The sequence below is a fragment of the Mytilus edulis genome, chromosome 13 (genome assembly GCF_963676685.1).
Source record: "Mytilus edulis chromosome 13, xbMytEdul2.2, whole genome shotgun sequence".
Taxonomy (NCBI): Eukaryota; Metazoa; Mollusca; class Bivalvia; order Mytilida; family Mytilidae; genus Mytilus; species Mytilus edulis.
In genome coordinates, this window is record NC_092356.1 from 70,026,342 (window position 1) to 70,046,017 (window position 19,676).

Below are 19,676 nucleotides of genomic sequence, written 5' to 3' on the forward strand. Positions count from 1 at the left end.
TATGTTTTGAAAGGTGACAAAAAAGGGGAAGTAATTCAAATTGTTGTAAACAATTTTCGTACATAAACTAGGCCGTTATATTATTTTTCTCGTTTGTATTGTTTTGAATTGTCATTTCGGGGCCTTTTTTAGCTGACTATGCGGTATAGGCTGTACTCATCGTTATAGACCGTACGGTAACCTAATTTTTTTTGTCATTTTATCTCTTGTGGAGAATTGTATCAATGGCAATCCGCATACCACATATTCTTTTTATATTTGAAATACACAAATTATTTACGACCTAAAGCTAAGGTAATTAGTGTGTTTGACACCAAAGCTGTCAAGTGAAGTCATACAATTATGTGTCAGCTAATTTGACAGTACACACAACTAGTTGAATTTCCCTTCCTGTCCATGGAAGCTAGAATTACGAAATTGCCGCCGTATTTCAAAGGAAAATCACTTAATGAAATCAGTCTGATGGATTAGGAATCATAATGAAAACGGACCATTTTCGGATTTCCTGGGTTATTTAACGACCTAGCGGATATCCCGGGTGACCCCTCAGAATTATGAAACTCTCAGTTCACACCCATAGGATACAGGTCAGTTGAAAGATATGCAACAGCCGCTGACAATTTCATAATTAAAGCGGAAAGAAAGGAGAAAATAAAAAAAATATTTTTAGTAGTTTTAAATAGTATTATACTAAAATATTTTATATCATATACGCCTAAATATCTGATAATTATCTAGGAATATAATATATATTCTTACTTTGGATTAGTTGCATTGCCATGCGATTTTATTATCAAAAGACCAATTAAAAATTAAAGTTACCTGTACCCTGGATTAATAGATTGTATGTGCGCCTGCGCATTGCGTATTTAAGTTGCAAGAATTTGGTCAACGCAAGTTAATTTGTCCTTTTACATACTTCATATGAGGGTATAATATTATATTGACGATTTATTCACTCTATATCTTGAATATTGCACACCTTTTAATATCCAGGAATGATTTGAATATTAAATATAAGTATAGTCATTGGTGTTCTATATGTGTCCGGTGCTTAAACACAATGAAAAAAGAAATTTGCAGTATAATTCATACTTAAGAAAATTGAATCTGATTGAATTTTCTTTTGTCATTTGTCATGTGGTCATTTATATTAAATCAAGCATTTAAACTGAATTACTATATTCAATGTTTGTAATTTAACGTTGTGTCCATGTGTCCGGACACAAAATGCATGTCAACTATATTTTGCACCGAAACCTTGCCACTAATGGTTGTAACTTATAAATGATTTACAGAAAGCAGATAAGTTCATAAAGATCATTTTAATTTTAGTGTCTACATCCACCATGGTGACCACGGAAATCACAATGGCTGCCATGATGGATGTACACAATAAATTTAAAAAGTTCTTAATGAATTTATCTGCTTTCTGTAAAACATTTTTAAGCTATAAAATACATCGATAATATGTTATTATTTAATAATCAATGTTTAACAGTCGTCAATATGTATTAATATTTAAATTTCAAGTGTTATTCGGTCATTACAAGTGCTATTCGGGACGGTCATTCGAGGTACCGCTCCAGGACTTGAACTGTGGAGCTCTGTTTTATAAGGCAGCTTAACCACTTATGGCTGGCTATAAGTATCTACTACATGTTCTAAGGGGAGCAATGCTGTCACATTTATTATCAATTAAAAGAAAAATCCTTCTGAAAAAGTCACACCAAATACTGATATATCTACGATAAATGTTTACTGATTACATCAAAAAGAATTTTTCATATCTTGTATTTATGAATTCCCCTTGGATAAAGTTGAATACATCTTTTACAGGAAGGAAAGCAAAATACTCCAAGTTCTATTAGACAATAAAGCTATAGTCAACGCTGTTAATGCCAAAAAACAATCTGCTTTACATATAGCAGTCAACAAAGGTCAACCTAACTGTTGTAAAGTGTTGGTAGACAAAGGATGTGACCCAAATCTAAAGGTAAGAGGTAAACGTTACTGTTGTAAAGTGTTGGTAGATAAAGGATGTGACCCAAATCTAAAGGTAAGAGGTCAACCTAACTGTTGTAAAGTGTTGGTAGACAAAGGATGTGACCCAAATCTAAAGGTAAGAGGTAAACGTTACTGTTGTCAAGTGTTGGTAGATAAAGGATGTGACCCAAATCTAAAGGTAAGAGGTCAACCTAACTGTTGTAAAGTGTTGGTAGACAAAGGATGTGACCCAAATCTAAAGGTAAGAGGTCAAGTGTTGATATACAAATCTAAAGGTTAGAGGTCAACCTAACTGTTGTAAAGTGTTGGTAGATGAATGATATAACCCAATCTAAAGGTTAGAGGTTAATTTGTATTTGTTCTCCTGGAAACTTTATAATAAACAATGCTATTATATCTGTTCCTGATTTTAAAATATTTATGTAAAAATTAATGTCTACAAATCAGTTGAGTTGTATCTGCATTGACTTATTCCACCTCACAACAAAGGATTTAGTGTTATTTGAAAATGCCTGTACCAAGTCAGGAATATGACAGTTCTTGTCCATTCGTTTTTGATGCGTTTTGTTATTTGATTTTGCCATGTGATTATGGACTTTCCGAATTGATTTTCCTCCGAGTTCAGTATTTTTGTAATTTTACTTTTTACTATCCAGCAGTGTTATACTTTATGACAAAAGTGGACATTGGTTGTAATTTCTCTTACTTGACAAAACAAAATTGATTAATATTGAAATGGGAGAGTGTAGACAAACAACCAATGGAACAATATGTGTTATATTATTCAGAATGGTAATAATATAAGCATTACCATTTCTAGGAAGTAGATAGATTTGTTTGTATTTTTCAGGATGATGACCTTGACACAGCAATGCACGATGCCATATCACAGAAAGATACCTCTAAAGATATATTGAAATATGTCCTGGGATCTAAAATGGCAAAGTTTACCACAGAAAATAGTCGTGGATTTAATGTTCTACACTGGGCAGTTTTAAAGGATAATAAAGAGTTAGTTTTAAAGGATAATAAACAATTTAAGATCTGCTGAATTTATAAATATATTATATAATCGCTATTTTACAAAATTTTCCTTTAATCTTACTGACTGATAATTTCCTTTCTCAGCACAGTAGAGTGATATGAAAAATTATTGCTATAAACTAAGGGTGCACATGGCCATCGTCAATGAAATTAACAATGTCTGCATAGGTAAAATAGTGATAAACAGATTATAATTTGTCATCTCAACTTGATTGCTTTTTCTCACTTTCGCTGTACCGGCTAAAGGGAGAAAAACAATTGCATTGTGATGATCAATGATAATCTATATAGAATAATAAACAATTATCTGCCATGCATTAATTCACAGTAGAATGTCATGTCAGAACCATTTCAACTTGTCTTAATTTTTACAAGATTGAATTTAAAATATTTAAGGAATGACTGTAATATTTTTTCTGTCTATGAAGAAATAACATAAAAATTTGGTGCACACTGAATAACGAGCGTAGTGGGTTATTTAACAGTGTGGACCACATTTTTATGTTATTTCGAATAGACAGAAAAAATATTATAGTCATTTCTTATAATTTAATTCTAAATTCCATTTTAAACCCTAGAAAACCATGAAAAAAAGTTGATGACGTCACGGTCACATGACTAAATTATGTCTATGGGTTGATAACAAAATAACATCAGCCAATCAGAAGACACATTACATCCAAAATTAAATTATTTTTTATTAATATCATATATATTACTTATCCTACATAAACTGTCACATTCCATCTTGTTGTCTGAATCTGCTCGGTCAAAATTTTAAAATAATATATATTTTTGTTGACAGCTCTGTGGAGATGATAATAGGTAATGATAGAAGCTGTGTGGATTCCAAGATGAAGGATGGCAGTACAGCCATGCATATAGCTGCCGCTAATGATAGAGTGGAGATAGCCAGTGTTCTCCAGTCGGTAAGTAAGATAATGAAATCTCCCCCAATTTTTTGGTGGTGTTGGTTGTTTTAGATTTCTATGTTGTGTTTCATGTAATATTGATTGTTTGTTGGTCTTTTTTTATTTTTAGCCATGACATTGTCAGTTTATAATCCACATATGATTTTGAATGTCCCATTGGTATCTTTCGCCACTCTTTTATTTGTTGATTCATTATATTTACCAAAAATTTATGAATGCTCACCTAAAATAAAAAAAACTTTTAAATTCTCAGTTGTAAAATTAATCAGGGAGAATTATTAAAACTCATTTGAAATTAAATTTAAGCATATTGTCGCATCTTTTGGAAAGCCCTTTTCTGCTAAATAGTAACACATAGTTTTAAGGCCCTAATTTTTTTGTCTATTTTCTGATTTCCACCACTAGACAGTTTCCAAAAAAAGTTAAAATTAAAGTATGGGCTTTTTTTATGCCCCGGTCGTAGGGGAGGGGCATTAAGTTTTACCCTTGTCCATCTATATGTATGTCCCAAAATTGGTTTCTGTTCTCTAACTTTAGTTTGCATCAACCAAATGTTATGAAACTTGTACACCAGGCTAATTACATGTACCACTAAACTTATCAATTACAAATTTGGATAGCATCACTTTTACAGTTCTTAAAACATGTCCGTGTATTAGTTATATGCAAGCAGGGGGGTCATCTCTGTCCCATGGACACATTCCACATTTATTATGAAAATAATGTCTAATTTTGCTAACATTGGGTAAAAACATGGAAAACATTAATTGAACATTACTTTAATGATCTTTTTAGAAAGGTAACGCAGACATGAACATAAGAGACAGTATGAAGAGGACACCTTTGATTTTAGCTGTATCTCAAGGCAAAAAGAAAACAATGGAATTACTGATAACTGTTGGTGAGTCTTATATCTGTTTCAGAGAGCTAGTTGCATGGGTTTGTTTGTTTTTTTGTTTTTTGTTGGGGAAGGGTACAGAGACAAGAGTAAATGTTATCTCTACATCAAGGCAATGTATATAACTACTGAAAACTGAGTTTTGCTTCTATTTCTAAAGGGATACAGGGAATATGTAAAGAGAAAACTTCTTATGTTATCTTCCTCAGAACCACGGCAGAAGGAATAACTAAGGAATAGTTTTAAGAAAAGAGGGGATCCTTTAATAGATGTTATTTTATCTTCTTGATTTTATTGCATCAGCTGTTTTGTATATCTTCGCTTCTTTTAAAAATTTTAAACTCAAGTTTACCTTATAATACTTGAAATTATGGTGTCTGAACTCAGCTTGATACATTATACTTATATTGTAGGCTGTGACGTCAATGCTCAAGATAGTAGTGGTAATACAGCTTTACATGTGGCACAGGTCAAGAAAAACTTAGGCCAAGCAGTAAGTAGCATGTGGCACAGGTCAAGAAAAACCTAAGCCAAGCCTTAAGTTTCATGTGGCACAGGTCAAGAAAAACTTATCCCAAGTGGTAATTGATATATGGCAAAGGTCTAGAAAAACGTAGGTCAAGCAATAAGTTACATGTGGCACAGGTCAAGCTGCAAGTATTATGTGGCATAGGTCAAGAAAAATTTAGGTCAAGCTGTAAGTAACATATGGGCAATGGTCAAGGGAACTTGAGGGAAGGTGAAAGTTACATTAGGCACAGGTTAAGTGGTCAGTGTTCCAGCTAGCATAAAATGGAGGGGCGCCGCGCCCCGCCCCCGAAATTTTGCGCCCCTCTGCCTTTTTTAAGCGCCCCTGCGCCCCTCTGTGCCCTTTTGAAAAAAAGTTTAAAAAACGATCTTTTTTCCTCATATCGTCGCCATTTTGTTGAGTTCTTTATAAACACACTTCATTAAGACAACAGATTAAAATTGTTGACACTTGTTACCTGATTATAATCACCTATTTGATTAGAGTCAATTACTTAATCAGGTGAAATTTACGACCCTGTCTAATCCCTTTACCCTGAAGCACCAAACATCGAAGTTAAATAAATTGATTATTTTAACACCTGACGATGCAAAATATAATTTATAAAATAAATGTGAACGGTGTTCATTTCTATTGTATTTGTTATTTATTATGTCATTTAAAAAGAATCATTCGGAATTTCCAATAGGTCAACACGCAAAATGCATGAAACATGATGTAACTTTGACCTCCATAGCAGAGTCAAAAAATTTATGGGTCACTGAATATTCACAATTCAGATCGTTTTTGTTTTGATGTTTTTATTTTTGAAACTGATCTTTCAAACTAGTTTTAATCCAGAAGAAAGTAAAAACATTGCTTGACTGTACCTTAAGTTGAATATCTATATCCAAATTAAATTAATTAAAACTGTAATCCATGATCACAAATTGAATGCTTTGTTTACAATTGTTCAAAGCCATGTGCTTTTTGGCGGGAAAATTCGGGAAACCCCTTATTAACAGGAAACAGTTACATTTCATTGTTATTTATAGACAGTAGGAATTTCATTTTGGAAATCATTTTGATTACAACTTCTAAGATTTATTCATGAAAAATTATAATAATTTCTTGGGGTGAAACTGATAATACTTTTTTTATTAAAATAATTTACATCTAGGGGTATGGAAAGGGGGGCTGTTTTTTTTGTTTTTTTCTCAATAATATTACAAATATATATAAAGTTCACCAGTCTGAAAATACATGGTTATACTGCCTGCAGTAAAAACAAACCTGGTAAGGCCTAAAAAAATTCTACAGGGCCCTTGTAAAAAATTTTGAATCCAGGCTGGCCTTCAGAGAAAATGTTAAGTATTGTTCCTGACTGTATTGCAGATTTATGTGAAGTTTTTAAACTGACATGCACAATTCATTTCACAAGTGTAATAAAAATAATTCTACAAAACAACGCAGCGCATCGCGTTGCAAATTCATCTTAGACCCACCATGCATCAAGAAATATGTCTTTATGTGGTAATATTAAGTATTTGATTTTTTTTCAGTGAGAACGCGCTAAAGTGCCCTTTTTAAAAACGCGCCCCTCTATTTTCAAATCCTAGCTGGAACACTGAGTGGTGAGCGACATATGGCACAAGTGAAATAAAAATGTGGTCAAAGATATTATTTTATGTGGCACAGGTCAAGAACAACTTAAGTCTAGCTACATATGGATAAGATTAAGGGATGAATTATTTGTAGCACAGTTCAACAAAAAATGAGTCCAATCTCCAAGTTACATATAGCATTGGTACAGCCAGTTATTATATGTATATAATTCCTGATATTTTAATTTCAGGTTGCATTAGACAAGGCAGCCAGTAGCAGTCAAGATACAGCTATCATATGTTCACTACTAGAAAGTGGAGCAAATATAGAAATAAAGAATAATGAAGGGAAAACACCATTAGACTTCGCTAATGATGAAATGGTCAAGCATTTCATGAAAACGTGAGTTTATACAAATTAGACAAATTTATTTTGTCAATAGAATTGTTATGTGAGGCAGCAAATGTTAACCTAGGATCTCTATGTAGAAAACATTGTTTACTTTTGTAAGGCAACAACAATACAAAGTAAACAGACATAAAAAAGTGTCTATACCATCTTTAATGTTTGACACATGTCATATTTGTCTTTTAAAAACAAAGAAGTGGTATGATTGACAATAAGACAACTCTCCACAAGAAACTTAGACACAGAAAAATCGAAGTTAACAGCTATAGGTCTCTGTACGGCTTTCAACAATGGGCAATTCCCATACCACATTGTCAGCTATAAAAGACCCCGAAATAACAAATGTAAAATAATCAAACGAGAAAACTAACAGCCTAATTAATGTACAAAAAAATGAACGAAAAGCAAATATTTAACAAAGCAACAAATGACAACTACTGAATTACAGGCTCCTGACTTGGGACAGGCACATACATACAGAATGTGGTGGGGTTAAAAATGTAAGAAAGGATCCCAACCCTCCACTTAACCTGGGACAGCAGTGTAGCAGTACAACATAAGAACGAACTATAAAAATCAGTTTAAAAAGGCTTAACTCCTGAAATGGATACTATTAGAAATATATACTGCAGCTGTGCTATTTGAGCAGTCAAATTGCATTGACCCTATATTCATATGTGATATACAATCATGCTACTTTCGATTTTAGGTTAGCTAAACGAGCAAAAAAGAAAGATTTTGCCACCACTGCTAAAGGTCTTCCTGCACCCTCTAATTGGACAGACATGAGTGGGGGAACTGCATTGAAGGTTTCTATTAGTCCAACAAAAGGTGGTATTATGCAGATAGAATTTGACAATGTTAAACATCAGTTTGAGAAGACCCTACCTCAAGCCAGAATTATATCAATCCATAGGATGCAAAATATGTTTCTATGGGAAATGTATTACTTGTAAGTATTACTTTATTGTATAGTCCTGTAAAAAAAAATTACGGATTAAATTGAAATCACCCTGTCAGTTAGAAATTGGTTTACTTTAATCTTAACTCCATCAAATGTTTTGAGACTTATACACAAATCTTATTACCACAAAACACAGATCATGTTTGAACTTTGGATGAAGTTACTATTACTGTTGGATTATGTCCCTTTATAGATGGAAATTTGCTAAATTGCTGAATTTTTTTTTAACATTTTGAAACTTATACACAATGTTTATTAGAACCAAACATAGATCAAGTAAGATGTTACTTTCACCTATCTTTAGTTATGTCCCTTTATGAATGAATAAATTGCTGATTTTTTTGTAACTTAACAGTTAAGTGGGGTAATCTGTCCCCATGGACACATTCTTGGTTTTCCTTAAATAAAATACTGAGCAATCTGAAATCATATGAGTCCTTTAATTATAGATAATATTTCTTTTAATAGTGTAAAAGTTTATTGCCTATTATCTTGAAAACTAATAGATAGGTAAAAAATGGAAACAGCAACATTTATCAGTTAGACAAGATCTACAAAAATTTGTTCTGACTGAATCCATTGGAAGACTCAGTTTATGAGTTATTAGCCTTTGATAGTGATTTTCAACTAATTTTCAAGTTCTTAACCTATCATTTTAACAATTCAGATATTGTGTGCATAAAACAACTTTAGTTAAGGAGGCTCGAGGGTATAAAAATTTCAGAAAAAAATCAAACATTTGTTTTTCATTACAAATTTTATTTATTTCCTTTTGTAGTTGTTACTTTATCATATGGTACAAAAATCATTCAAAACAATCAATTCGTGTTGACCCCAGATGACTTTCAAAATGTATACATCATTGAAAAAGTTCCAAATTATCTCCCTTTGGTGGAAAAATGCCATTTTTTGGCTCCAAAATTGAAATATCTTTTTCAACTCATCGGTGACCTATCTTTTTTAATATAATTTCCATATAAGCTGTACTTAAACTAACTCATTGTAAAATTTTAGCGATTTCTGTAATAAATTTCTTTTTTTTATTTCGATATTACCTTTATTTCTCCTATTAATTCAACAGAAAAAAAAACGCCTTTACAAAAATGTATGCTTCTTTCGAAGGCAGATTGTGAGCGCAAATGAACGGTGACCCCACTTTTTTATTTTATTTTTCTATTAACTATAAGATAAAGTTCATTTATAGAAAAATATAGAGAAATCCTATATAAATGATTTAGACCCGCGAACCCCCTTAAGATATCCAATGGTAATACTAATTTATTGTAGGACATGACGAAAAATCTGTCAATTCAGAACAAATCTTAACTTTAGTAGCTTTATGCATACAGGCCCAGGCTTGTAGGAGTCTCTTGTTTATTTTTCTAAAAGATTGATTTTTGTGTTTCAAACAGATTTACTCCAACACTTAACATTGGAGTAGAAAAATGTTAACATTATTTCTTCTTTACATGTCAAATTTGGATAATTTCTTGAGTAACTGTAATTTAGGAGTAAAATTTGTCAAAAGCTAACTTAATTTTTATTTCTTTTGGTTTTAGAAATTTTGTCTATAGTACTGGACAGAATAAAAGTTTACTCATGCCAAGTATTTCTTTATTGAATCCAAGATAAATTCTGCACAATTTTTTGAAAAGTGCAAAGGTAAACACCAATTTGATCCCTTGTTCGACGGACCTGCCCGCACCTATTTTTTTCAAAACAGAATTTTTTTATTTTTTTTATATTCCCGCTTCCCGCATTCGGAATTGTAATCATGTCCATTTCCCGCACCGTTTTTTGTTTGTAAATATTATAAAAAGATATCAACATTTGTTAAATCACAGTCTAACCTGTATATAACGATTTTAAACATAAAAGCACCCCACCACACTGTGTAAATATCTGTGAGAATATTTGTTTCCGCATGAAACCTGGAGTGCTCCGATAAAAAGTTATAACAGCGGGTATTTCCGTGAAGAACAAAAAATTGGTTTCTTTCCCCTTTACTTATATTCCCTATAAAAAAATGTTCGTTGTTAGAATAAAGTACAAAGAACTTCTGAAGGATTTGCCTTCAACTGCAATTATATTGTATGCTGGCGAAACAAAACTATCCATAACCGCTGCATGTTTATGCACCTATCCTGATTGATTCAGGAGCATGTCATTCAGCAGTTATCCTTTGTTGATGTTGTTCATTGGTATTTTCCCGTTTGGATATATAAATTAGATCGTTGGTTTTCCTGTTCGAATTGTGTACGCTAATAATTTTGGGGTCCTTTATAGCTTGCTGTTTGGTCTGTATCAAAGCCCTGTGTAAAAGGCCGTACTTTGACCTGTGTTTGTTATTGTCAGTTTGAGAACAACCCTCCCTCAGACAAGGGGTCATTTTACTGATGTAGAAAAGAAAATAGAAATACCAAGGATTTGTATAGATCTTCTATACAAAACCTTTGAACACTTAGAATTTTGTACTCAAAAAGAGGAGACTTACATCATATTTTAAACATTTTTTTCTAAAAGAGGGGTCCACTTATTTTTGAATAATATTAAACTGTTAAAGTAAATGTGTTTACATGGTTAAAGTCCAGGAATACTACTAAATTCTTGGACATGTTTTGACCATTTAATACCAGATAGATATATATGAGAAAATATGAGTCCTTTTGTACAAACAAATATATTATAACTTATATTGATCCCTCATAAAACATGTAAAAGGTATATTTATAACATTAAGGGGTTGCCCCCAAACTGATTATGATTTGGATGGAGAATTGTCTCATTGTCAGTCACACATACATAGACCAGATTTAATTATTTCTTGGTGAACAGGGAAAAAATACTTCCGAAATTAAAGAAATGTCAAAGTACAAGTGATAAATCAAGTTTTAATATTGTCAAAACCTATTATTTTATGTTTACAAAAAAAAATTATAATCGCTCGCCTTTACTTTTCAAGCTTCGCCTCAAAAATTTTCAAATTAAATATTTTTTCATTAAAATATTCAAATCGCTCGCTCGCCCCAAATTTTGGAGTCCAAAATTCCGTAGAACAAGAAATTAAATTGGTGTGGCCTAATGAAAGATTTTTGACATTTTTTAAACACTAAAATTCAGTTGATTCAATTAGTTTATGTAAAAGATTTGAACTTATTTGGTCATTTCAGACGCTCAAATTCAAGCTTGTATATGAAAATTCTATCAAACATGCCATAAAACATTATTTTTTAGATGTTTTTTGTCAAAAATTGAAGTGGCCGATTTTGTGTCCAGTCTTAACCTTTATATATGTTATGTATTATTTTCAAACACAACATATATTCAAATATTAAGACTGAAAACAAATGTGGCAGCTTCCATTTTTAAGGAGGCTCGCAAGGTACAAAAAAATCAGCAAAATTTAAAACATTTTTTTTTCATTACAATTAAATTTGATTTATTACACTATTAGTTGTTACTTTATGATATGGTACAAAATCAACCAAAAACATTAATTCGTTTTGGCCCCAGATGATTTTTAAAATATAAATATCATCAAAAAAGCTCTAATTTATCTCCCTTTGGTGAAAAAAGGCCATTTTTTGGGGCATTAAAATTGAAATAACTTTTTTAACTCATCTGTGACCTATATTTTTTATTATTTTTTCAAATACACAGTACTTAAAAACTAAACTAGTGTAAAATTTAAGCAATTTCTGTAATTTAATTCTTTTTTTATTTCGATATTACTGTGGATTCATTTATTTTCGTGGCTACCAATTTTCGTGGTTTGAGGAAAACTTGCATATTCGTTGATATTTATTTTCATGGATTATGCAAAGTCTACACACATTCTATTAGAAAATGTGTGATTCCTTGAACATTTGAATTTGTTGTTTCCCTGTACCCACAAAATCAACGAAAATTGGTATCCAACGAATATATATAAATCCACAGTACCTTTTTTTCTGCTATTAGTTCAACAGAAAAAAAGTATTTTAAGACAAATGCATGCTTCTTTAGAAGGCAAATTGTGAGCTTAAACTAACAGTCACCCCAAATTTTTATTTCATTTTTCTATTTAGTATAGGGTAAAGTTTATTTATAGAAAAAAATAGCGAAATCCTATATTTAAAAAAAAAAATTATTTATACCCATGAGCACCCTTACAACCATTACTGTAAAATTTGTAATATTGCACGAATTTATGATGCTATTACCTGATGCCTGTGGATTGTATTGCCACAAACAGCCTATATTTATGGAACACATATATTTTACTTTCCAATAAATAGCTAAACACATTTTAACAAATTTGTAAAAATGCTATATTTTGGGGCCAAAAAGCAGTCTTAACAGGCCTTCTTCTGTAACTAAGACTAATAAGGGGAAAATTAATGGTGGTATACCACCATTTTATTTCAGTTGTGTAACACAATACAACTTTAATTTCATTTTCTATTTTGCAGGAGAAAAAGGCAGTTAGAGCATGCATATGGAAATGGATGTGCCAATGAACTAACACTGTTCCATGGTACAACTCCAGATAAATTAGATGTTATTGCTGAACAAAATTTAGATCCTCGACTTGCTGGAGGGCGAGTAGGTGCATTGTTTGGTAAAGGTACTTACTTTGCCACAGATGCTAAATATTCTGATTTGTATGCCCAAGCTGATCACAACGGACATAAATTCATGTTTCTTTTGAAGGTCTTAGCAGGGAAGACTTGTATTGGAAGATCAGAATATGTAAAACCACCACCTCAAGATACCAATAACCCAAAGGGTCCAATATTTGATAGCTGTGTTGACAATGAGAAGAACCCTAGAATATACTGTGTTTTTCATGACAGTCAATATTACCCAGAACACCTTATTGAATACACATAAACTTTTATAACCTTTTATGGAAATTATATTGTGCTTTTCCTTAGTGTTGTAAACATTGCAGAAATGCATAACTTTAACCTTAACAAGATTTGCAGCTTTAATATAGTTAAGGTGGCTGAACTATATATCTGCTGAGAGTGAGATGTCTTGTGATGTCAGTTTTTTATGTATATAATTTTGACTAATTGTCATGCATGTATGATCATAGTAGTTTTTGGATGTTATTTATTTATCACAATTGCAAGTCCATTCAGTTTATGATATTTGTTCAACAGTAATAACCACATGGATTCATAATTTTTTGTCGGATAGCAATTTTCGTGGGTTTCTTGCATACAGGTAAACCACAAATTTAAATATTCAATCAATTACAAATTTTCTATAGGCTTTTATGCAGAGATTGGTAAAACCTCGTAATCAAATATCTGTGGAAATGCATGTTTTCTTCAAACGACGAAAATAAATGAATCCCCAGTAGTAAAGGTATATGTGGTTATTACTGTACTTGAACAAATATCATACACTGGATTGACATGATGGAAAAGATGTCTAGATATTGTTTATGTTGGTCACTGTGTAGTTTGGTTTGAAAAATGACAATGTATTCTTGTGTAATCACTTCAAACAATTTTCCCTTTTATGGTCAAATGAAAGCAATTACATTTTACATGTTTGTTGAATTTTCTGATATATATTTTTAACTTCTTCAACCTTAAGTAAACATTCTTTTTTACCTAGTTATGGAAGTACACCACTAATTCATGGACTATTGCTTTTCTCTGTTTCAAGCAGACACAACTCTTTTGTTTTAAGTTGGAAAAAAGTAACCATCATTGCATGTCAAAGCAACACATTATGGTGTCTTGTATTGAAAAAAAAAATCAACATACCTTTTTAATAATGTCATATAAAAAAAATGGTTCCTGTACCTTATGATGCATGAAAACACGTACTTCAGATCTGACACACAGGCAAAATGTACCCATTTGATTCCAAAAATACTTTAATGTTCTACATATTTTTAAATATTTTGTGTAGGAAATATTTTGTGTTAAATATATACTCCTTTCTGACTGGGCCTTAATTAGTGGTGTTACACCTTATGCAGCTAAATATTAAGAGACAACTTGATTAATAATAATTCATTATTTGTATGATATAATTACTTTTTTTTAGTCTAATCTATCATTTCAGTTAAAAGGGTTAATAGGCAAACTTTGTTACAGCTCTTAATTAAGAATGATAATTTTTATATTGTATCAATATTAATGTCGGACTGTCAGTGTAAAATTTAAATCTTTTCCATTCATACTATCTTCATGTACTCTATTTTTATGTATTTATAGTTCAACATGAGTGAATGACATGCCATGTAACCAAATTAATGTGTGTTTTATATTTTTTAATACACAAGTTTGTTAAGATAAGTGTTAATTTGTTAGGTTGTTAACGACATTGTAGACTTTATAGGAATAAACATATCTTTCTTCATGTGTCATAGTTTCAAATTTCAACATTCTCTTAGTGTGAATGAATATAAATTCATGTCAAAGTTCATTATATTAATATTTTTACATGCAGAAATGCTTTAAACTGAATGCCATCAATGAGTGACAATATATTTCATTTGTTCTTTTATATATATGTCGTGTACAAGTTGCGATTTTGTACAGGTTATAACATGTACAAAAATATTGTACATGTTATAACTTGTATAATGCAAAAATACAAGTTATAACATGTACAAAAGTACCCCATACATGTTATAACCTGTACAAAATATTGCTTAAAAATGGTTTTAACTTGTACAAAATCGAAAAATAAAGATATTTTTCTATTATCGCAACAGATGATATTGACCTCAATAACATTTTCATAACTTTTGTATTATTCCTTCATGTTAGTGTGTTTTGTCCTTTTTTGATACAGTTAATGTCCAGGGGTCGGTATTACGAAGCATTCCTAAGACCTGTCATAAGATATATCTTAGGACATGTCTTATGATCCTCTTATGACTATCTATGGACATATCTTTATTTGATGAATTATAATTGTGAGTGTCCACTTTGAAGGCAGTAGTAAAATACTTTCTTTCTAGTTGACACTAAAAGACATAAGAGGATAGCCAGGATAGATGTGTCTACAAATAAAATTAGGAATTGAAATGGGGTATGTGTCTAAAAGACAACAACCCGCCTATGGATCAGACAACATCCAAAGGCCACAAATACATGCTTTCAAAGTAGAGGATATATATTTAAAACATCAAAATGACATTCGCCTCATGCAATGATCTTATAGTTTATAAACAAAAATTGAGTTAAATATTTACATAAGTCATGCTGAAGGCCAAAAATGTTGTAGAATAGATCCAAAGATATTGATAATGAAGCGTGGTCCAATGAAAACTATTTCAGCTCTCTCTTGCTTTTACGCCTGAAAGTAATCATATAAGACATTGTTCTAGTCTTTGCATGCTATAAAAACGAGTGGGAGGAGTATTTCCCAAAATTATTAGGATTCGTTCTTAATTTTTTTGGAAGAATTTAGTTACTAGTATATAATGTAATTGTCATTGAGGAATGCACGCTTTTAGTAAATAGTTTCACACTTATTTAAGCCATGATGGACTGCATAAAACATACAATTTCATGAAAACACATTTTGCCAACATAAGTCATGAAAAATATATTTCTGAAACTTTGTGCTCATTGTCCTCTACAGAAAAAGACACGTTCTGGCCTTTTTATTGTTGTTCTTTATGCATTGGTGAATTTAAATGTATATTTTACTTCATTAAGATTTATTTTAAATTTTGTACAAGTTAAAACCATTTTTAAGCAATATTTTGTACAGGTTATAACATGTATGAGGTACTTTTGTACATGTTATAACTTGTATTTTTGCATTATACAAGTTATAACATGTACAATATTTTTGTACATGTTATAACCTGTACAAAATCGCAACTTGTACACGACATATACATTAAATAAAATTCATGGCTACTTGAATGGGATTACATTTCAGAGAAAAATATAACCTGCATGTTATTCAAAGTACTGTGGAAATATTTGTTTTCAGAAACCCTAGGACATACAGCTTATTTAAAAAGAACAATGTACAAATTGTATCTTCATGTACTGCTTTTCAGTTTTTTTTCACATTAATTCGTATTTATTGATACTAAGATCTAGGAGAGCGTATATGATAATGCTTTTCAGACATTAATATACCAACAAAATACTTCAGAATTGTAATCCGGTGAGAAAGGCTTTGTTAAGTGAGTAATTTTGTCAAGTTTCACATTAGAATAAAGTGTATCCATGTTTTTATGTCTAGTTCCCAGGTTTCCATTTTAGTTGTTAGAAAATGAAGATGTGGTATAAGTGCCAATGAGACAACTCTCATCCAAGTAACAATTTATAAAAGTAAACCATTATAGGTCAAGGTACGACCTTCAACACAGAGCCTTGGTTCATACTGAACAGCAAGCTATGAAGGGCCCTAAAAATTACTAGTGTAAAACCATTCAAACAGGAAAACCAAGTCTAATCTATATAAAAACGAGAAACAAGAAACACTTATGAACCACATCAACAGATGACAACCACTGAACATCAGATCAGTTGTCCATACTTTATTACCTTCCGAGTTTCTCTTACTTTTTTCCTCTCCATTTAACAAGAAGAGATAGAAAGGAAATCACTGTTGCAGAACAACACAACAAGATACATCACATTACTTAACCTTATTCAAAGCAATTAAAAAAGAAATGAGGAACAAATGATGAAAAGAAATTTCCCACAAAATTTATTACTTCACACAACCTATTAAGCATATGTTATTGCAGAGCCTGCAAAGTACATTTCCTGAATAGTGAGATATAGTGATCTTAGAATCCTTTGTCAGCTTCCATAACATTTAGGTCCAGTCTGCAGTAAAAGATTTCAAAGACATCAATAATTTTCATGGAATTTTATGAAATTTGTACAAGATAGATATAAGAAAATGTGGTATGAGTGCCAATTAGACAACTCTTCATCCAAGTTACAATTTTGTCATTTTTGTCAAGCCAGCGACTTTTGTCGCAGAAAGCTCAACATAGCTATAGGGATAGTGATCCTGCAGCGGCTTCATTAGGTAACTTCTTAAAGCTTTATATATTAGAAAGTGGAAGACCTGGATGCTTCATACTGTGTTTATAGATGCCTTATGTTATTAAGTTTCCGTCTGTCACATGACAATTGTCCTTGACCTCATTTTCATGGTTCAGTGACTTCTTAAAAAAAAAGATTTTTTTCTAATGTTAATATTCTCTCTTGTTATAAGTAATCGGATATTTATATTAGGTATGTGCATATTTTTGAATGTCCTCATGCCCGTCAGACAGTTTTCAATACACCTTATCGCTAATTCCGGCTGACCCGGCCGCTTGAACTTTTGATGCATACAACAATCACTTTTCCATTGTGGCGTCAGATATTTTGTATTGTGACGTCAAAATTTTACAGGAACCTGTGTGATATCCAGTAATGGCGGACAAATAGTGATAAGGTGTATTGACCTCATTTCATGGATCAGTGACCAAGGTTAAGGTATACAAATTATACATTTTTGTTTAGGGGCCAACTGAAGCACGCCTCTGGGTGAGGGAGTTTCTCGCTGCATTGAAGACCCATTGGTGGCCTTCAGCTGTTGTCTGCTCTTTGGTCAGATTGTTGTCTCTTTGACATGTTCCCCATTTCCATTCTCAATTTTATTAAATTTGGTGATCATGTCCATATCTCAGATATTATAAGCAATAGATTTAGTATATTTGGTGTATAGAAGGATTGTAAGGTGTCCAACTGGCAGGTGTCATCTGACCTTGGCCTCATTTTCATGGTTCCGTAGATATAGTTTACTTTTTGTGTTTTGGTCTGATTTTCATATACTATATGAAAAAGGTCTCTTATATTTAGTGTATGTAAAGATGGCAAGGTGTACATGTCAGCTGGCAGGTATCATCTGTCCTTGACCTCAGTTTCATGGTTCAGTGGTCAAAGTTAAGTTTTTGAGTTTTGGTCTTTTTTCTTATACAACCAGTCTGCTATATTTGGTGTATGGAAATACCTTATGATGGACATGTTGATGACCAGTCTCACAGGTTTTATTTGACCTTGATTTCATTTTCATGGTTCATTGCTCAGTGTTATGTTTTTGTGTTTTGGTCTGTTTTTCTAAAATTATAAGCAATAGGTCAACTATATTGGTTTTATTGAAGGATTGTAAGCTGTACATACCTGCCTGGCATGATTCATGATTTATTGGTAACTGTTTAGTTTTTCTTGGTTAAGTCTATTTCTTAGAAACTATAAGAAATAGGTCAACTTATATTTAGTGTATTGAATAATTGTTAGGTGTACATGTATTTCTCTTTTGGTTTATATGACCTTGACCTCATTTTCTTGTGTCATGTTAAGTTTATGTGATAGTTGGGCCGAAATCAAAATATTGTTTGTTTGCCCTTTTCCAACCCTATGTTTTGAAACAGGGTAGGTAGGAAGGTAAAATATTTTATTTTTCTTTCCAAATAAAATAACTTAGCTCGGTACATTGTGGTCATGGGTAGGCAGCTGGTAGGTATAATATTTTAATTTTATAGATACAGAATCTGCATGATGTCATTTTGTCTGTATTGCTTTTGTTTAAGTATGCTTTTGCTAATAAGTTTCTGGGACTATTAGTATAATATTAGTATAATAGTCCCAAGTTTTGAAAAAAAAATATCATGTAGAATGTGAAGTTAATTCACATGCACTACTATTTTTTTTCAAATATCAAAATATAGGGCTGTGCGAAATATTATAAACCTTGTACGCTTACCCTGACCTAAAGTTTTTCTGTAAGAGATAACATGGTCCTGGTAAAATATGTCCAGGCAGACATACATTACTAGTAGAAAAAGTCCCTAGAGTGTTTTAAACATTTGTGTGTGTGCCTGTGTTTCCAATAAAAATGCTACAAGACTTGAAACGCAATTGTCACGTATTTTACATTGCATATATATATAAATGATCTGTATGGAAAAACTTAGCGATTTTAATGCCAAATATTCTCCACTTTACAGACCTTTGGTTCATGTCGGATATAAATAATATATCAATGTCAAAGGCATCCTGATCTACGGACTATCAAAGGCCATTCCTACATAGGATACAAGGTCCGTTTACAAAATATTTTGTACACACATTGATATGTAAACGAAGACCTTCTATTACAGTAGAAAAATCAATAAAAATATCGGGAAAATTTTTCATTGTACTAATTTGAACTCAAAATCGTTCAAAAATTTTTTGTCGCTTTTTTTTAGTTCCTGCATTTGCGCAGAAGGCAGAAATCTACTTACTTCTTCTGGTCTCATTGTCGTGAGACTTTGAGCAGTCTAGTAAAATA

At 31.7% G+C, this 19,676-nt stretch overlaps 1 protein-coding gene across 2 annotated transcripts in view; it reads left to right on the plus strand.

The window, feature by feature from the left end:
• Positions 1 to 14,729, plus strand: part of LOC139501645 (E3 ubiquitin-protein ligase MIB2-like) — a 46,796-nt gene extending 32,067 nt beyond the window's left edge. For both annotated transcript variants that reach the window (XM_071290781.1, XM_071290780.1), the window contains exons 12-19: positions 1,840 to 1,996; positions 2,858 to 3,018; positions 3,857 to 3,980; positions 4,779 to 4,884; positions 5,295 to 5,374; positions 7,245 to 7,396; positions 8,112 to 8,354; positions 12,818 to 14,729. In XM_071290781.1, coding sequence (XP_071146882.1) covers positions 1,840 to 1,996; positions 2,858 to 3,018; positions 3,857 to 3,980; positions 4,779 to 4,884; positions 5,295 to 5,374; positions 7,245 to 7,396; positions 8,112 to 8,354; positions 12,818 to 13,238 — 1,444 coding nt within the window. In that variant the 3' untranslated portion in view covers positions 13,239 to 14,729. The remainder of the gene's footprint in view (positions 1 to 1,839; positions 1,997 to 2,857; positions 3,019 to 3,856; positions 3,981 to 4,778; positions 4,885 to 5,294; positions 5,375 to 7,244; positions 7,397 to 8,111; positions 8,355 to 12,817) is intronic.
• The last annotated feature ends 4,947 nt before the right edge of the window (positions 14,730 to 19,676 follow it).